This window comes from Coptis chinensis, chromosome 5, assembly GCF_015680905.1.
Source record: "Coptis chinensis isolate HL-2020 chromosome 5, ASM1568090v1, whole genome shotgun sequence".
Classification (NCBI taxonomy): Eukaryota; Viridiplantae; Streptophyta; class Magnoliopsida; order Ranunculales; family Ranunculaceae; genus Coptis; species Coptis chinensis.
Genome location: NC_141460.1, coordinates 3,819,113 through 3,823,662, shown reverse-complemented (window position 1 = coordinate 3,823,662; position 4,550 = coordinate 3,819,113). Strand labels below are relative to the sequence as shown.

The 4,550-nt window shown below is 36.4% G+C and overlaps 1 protein-coding gene across 1 annotated transcript; it reads left to right on the top strand.

Annotated features, from left to right (window-relative positions):
* The first annotated feature begins 3,106 nt into the window (after positions 1-3,106).
* On the top strand, positions 3,107-4,550 carry LOC147496322 (uncharacterized). The gene is made up of 2 exons (XM_086562446.1): positions 3,107-3,816; positions 3,898-4,550. The coding sequence occupies exons 1-2, from the start codon at positions 3,760-3,762 to the stop codon at positions 4,462-4,464; spliced, it is 624 nt and encodes a 207-aa protein (XP_086418572.1). The 5' UTR covers positions 3,107-3,759; the 3' UTR covers positions 4,465-4,550.

Genomic DNA, 4,550 nt, shown 5'->3' with positions numbered 1-4,550 from the left:
AGAGCAAAAGAGAAAAATAGACTCTTGCGTCTGAGACGCAAGGATCATGCGTCCAGACGCAACACTCGCATATGAGATGCAAGGATCATGTGTCCAAACACGACGCTCGTGTCTGAGACGAATGGTTCATACGTCCAGGCGCAAGAACCGACACTGTAGCCCACCTCTTTTACTGTTTCGGAAACAAAGTTGGACTCTGAAAGAAGTCGATTTGTAATAGGAAACAAACCACGATTTAGGATGTTTCTAGAATTCATTGTAACCCCTATAAATAGAGGACCTAAGTGCCTCATGAAACTCGCCAATTCACTAACATTCTTGTCTCTAGAACTTGAGGCATAAAGAGATTAATAATAAAAGATTCGTTTTTAACTAGTCGAGTCTTAATAAATTAGTCTTTCTAGTCTTATGTTCTTCGACTCTTCTTCTTCTCGTTCTTCGTGTTCTTCCTTATTTATGGAATGCTTATCTTCTCCTTCAAGGGAGGAGATGAAGTCAGTGCTTAGGGTTCGTTGATTATTCTGGTTCATGGTATTCTCCAATCTGGTTAGTTCTTTATGTTTGTTTAGTTATTAGTTCCATTCCCCATACCAGGAGATGGGAGTATAGATTAAGGTTTTTATTTATTGCAATCGAATATCATGCTAGTTTAGGGTTTTATTTATTGCAATTGAATATTTGCTAGTGACATGCTTTTATTTATTGCAATTGAATATAATGCTAGAATAGGGTTTTATTTATTGTAATTGAATATTATACTATTATTCTCTACTTTTATTCTAGTTGTGTAGTGTTTTAGAGTAAGAGAAGTATTCCTTGTGTTTGCCTTAGATGGTGATTCATTGAATAGTTGCCCAAGCTTACATAAAAGGAAAGAAGAAATTAATAGCATAAACATAGGAACAACCTGTGGTTGTCAAGAACACCTTTTCTCGATGATTCTCGGATCACACAACTCTTAACGATGATTTGAATGAAAGAATATGAAGAACTAAGTAGAGATTAATGTGTTTATTGATCTGTGCTAAAAATCTTTACAAACACTCTGGTTCTCTCTTTCTCTCTCTTGTTTTCTAATTTCTTGTGAGAATAAATTGAATGAATGCCTTTCCTCTTCATCCAGTCTTTTTATAGTCTCCTCAACTAGCTTTGACTTAATCCTCTCTTGACACGTGTCCTTTGTCTCTCTCCTTTCTTTCCCACTTAATCCCTGCAAACATTTAAACATAACCATGAAACATATCGAGATATTGACCTTTATGTCAATATCTCGAGTTTTGAAATATCAGATAAACATATTTAAGGCACGATATTTGCCCACTACATTGCCCCCTCTCGAAAATTAGAAATCTCGCTTTGAATTTCAATTTTTCGAGAATTGGTTATATTAACTTCTGGGCTTAAATACCGACCCAGTCCATATCTTTGAAAACAATTTGAAACGAACCGTCTTTCATTCCCTCATCTTTTCAGCTTCTTACGTACGCTTCCTCAAACACAACTTCTTCGCTTCGTTTCATATTCCTTATCATCTTTATCTCTTCTTTAAAACTTACTCCTTGCTATCAATCAGCTACGTTTGCTACTTCCTGCATCTTGTTTGTTTAACCCAAACCAAACATTATTATATTTACTTTACAAAGACAAACACACCATCTTGTTAGGGCTTTCAATTTATTCTAGAAATTTTTCACCTGTAAATTTGTATGTGTGAATGTTTTGTATAATGATGTATGCCACTATATCCTGCTTCTTCTTTTAAAATATTACTAATTTTGTGATCATATATCCACTTCACATAATATGATCACATAATCTTCTAACCTGTTATTTGTTATATCGAATATATCGATAAGTGAAAACTACCATATCACTAATTTCGATATGATACTACCTTCTCTCGGATATGAAAAACAACAGTTTTTTTCGATACAGAAACATAAAATGTTTATTATGTGTCATATATTAAACCGGCGATACTAAAAATACCTTTGTCGCCACTGCTTTGTTTATAGACCTCTTGATGGCCAGCGAAGATATCCCTTCTGATGTTAATACTAGTAGCGAAGAGACTCATTCTGACGATAGACGTAGTAGTCATAATGTTGCTCTACTTCTACTAGATCTTATCGCCCTCAGATATCTTGGGACCTAGATTATATTGTAGAAAGAATTCCTTGTCACCCTTTTGAAGCGACTGACTCTGAATTTGAACGCGATACCGTCGAAGATGCTAGTCAATGGAGACATGGTCTCAGTGCCTTCTTTATCAAATGACCCAATTTGGCTTTAGTCCAAGCCGCTTACCAAATTCCCTCTTTCCTTTACTTGCAACACTATGCTGGCACTCATCAATTTACCAAATGTCAGAGTGGTACCAAGAAAGCCATCATTATTACTGTTGGTCAAATTGTCGCGGGTTTAAGATTTCCTCTGACCAACCTCGACCGCGAAGTTTTAAATCATCTGAATATTTCCCTTGGTCAGGGCATGGGTAATTTTTGGAGATTGCTATATATCTGCAACCATTATAATAATCATCTTCCTCCTGAAAAATATGACACCTGTAGAATCCGATTATCATATATCCTTAATCACTATAAATTTTATTAAAAAATCCTTGGATATTTTTATCCCAAAAAACATTCCAGAAAATATCTTTTGGGTGTTATCCGAAAAAATCGTAAAAACGACAAAGAATGGCCCTTGTATCCTATAATTGTTTATGGTAACTGGGAAAGTATCGATAATGAAGCCGTTCCTCCTTTGAAATATCCAGTTTTCAACTCTTCAGGTATCCCTATCCCCTTACGTTTGTTTTCGATATTCAAGTATCGGAATTCAAATCTAACCCAACCCTATGTGTTTCTTTTCAGTTCTTTTTCCTCCCTTTGATAGGCCTCGCAGAAATTTGAGACGAGTAGAAAAACTTTTGGAAGGAATTGAGGAAGAAATTAATGTTATAACTGGAGCTGATAAAGAAGGGAACCCCAAAATCACTGTTGTTCCCCTTTCTGACATAAAAAATTATCGCAAACCACTTTATGTTCTTAAGAGTCGGGCTCTTCAATAAATGGGTCAGTCGCCAATTACAACTCAATCTCCTTCAAGAAATCCCATAGATGACCCTTCTTTTCTTGTGTCTTCCTTCGCTTTGCATGAACTGCCTCCTAATCTTCCCCCATGTTTCTTCGACTATTTAGATAACAATCTTACCATGACCCCAAATCTTTTTCCCCAAATTAAAAAGGAAGTTCCTGACTTTTATGAATATCCAATTTTACAAAATATATTTGATCAGCATCTTTTATTGTATACAGATATGGCTCGACTGTCCGTGAATCCAAATGTTGGTCGCCAATTACCCGATAAGGTCAAACATAAAGCTTCTGAAAATGTGTCGGCTAAAGCTCCTCAAGACAAGCATCCTGTCCTTCCCTCTAAGACAAGCATACTGCTCCTGCTAGGGGCAACCCTCCTGCTACTCCTCAAGATAAATATGATGCTTCCTCCCAAAATAATCCTAGTCATACTAGTTCCAAGAAACGCAAAACTCACTGGGGAGAGAGTGGTCTTGCTGCTGGACAAACTTTTGAATCTATTCCTTCTGCTGACCCTAGCACCATCTTCAGTCCTGTCTTCCGTTTGATTAATGGAAATGATATTCCCTTAACTGCGTCACTTTCTGGTGAAAACCCTAGTGAGGATTTGGGTGTTACTTTTTCTACCAATTGTGTTCTTCCCAATGACAAACTTGCCATGTGCAATGTGACTTCTGCTGAATGCTTGACATCTTTTTGCGACTTCATTGAAAAGGTATCTGCACTTACTTTCTCTACTGCTTCATAATTATTCATCCTCTTTCTACCTGCTTATCTATTCCCATTATTTTAATAGGATAAAGTATCTGCCCTGGCCCAATTTGATCTCCATTATAAACAAGATCGTGATATCAGTCGTTTGAAGAAAACAGTTGATACTCAGAACTTGGAGATTGATAGATTAACCCAAGAAGTAACTCGCTTGAAAAAAGAGAATATTCAATTGAATCCCGAGAATACTCAATTGAAGACCGATCTGAAACATAATGCTGAAATTGCTAAGAAGACTTTGAATCAAAAAATTGTTGAACACACAGAAGCTCTTAAGCAAGTTACTGACAACTTCGCTATAGAAGAAACAAAGTACAAGGAAGCTTCTGATGCTGAATTTAATGACGTCATTTCATCTTTAAATCTTCTAGGTGATCGACTTGAGGCTTTTAAACAATATGTACCTCGTGATGTTCTTATAGAACATGGACTTATTCCCGATGATACTAATGTCGAGGCGTCTTTAACTGTACCTCCTACTAATCCTGATGCATCAACAGTTACAGCTTCTCATGTTTGTGCTGATAACACCCAATATATTGCTGATGACTTTGCTGAAATAGATGGTCTCCTTAGTACCCCTCCCTCCTAAAGTTGATATTCTGTTGGCATTACTCTGTAATATTGGAATAATGGAACTACACCAATTTTGCTACAATCTTCACTAATTTTTGTAAT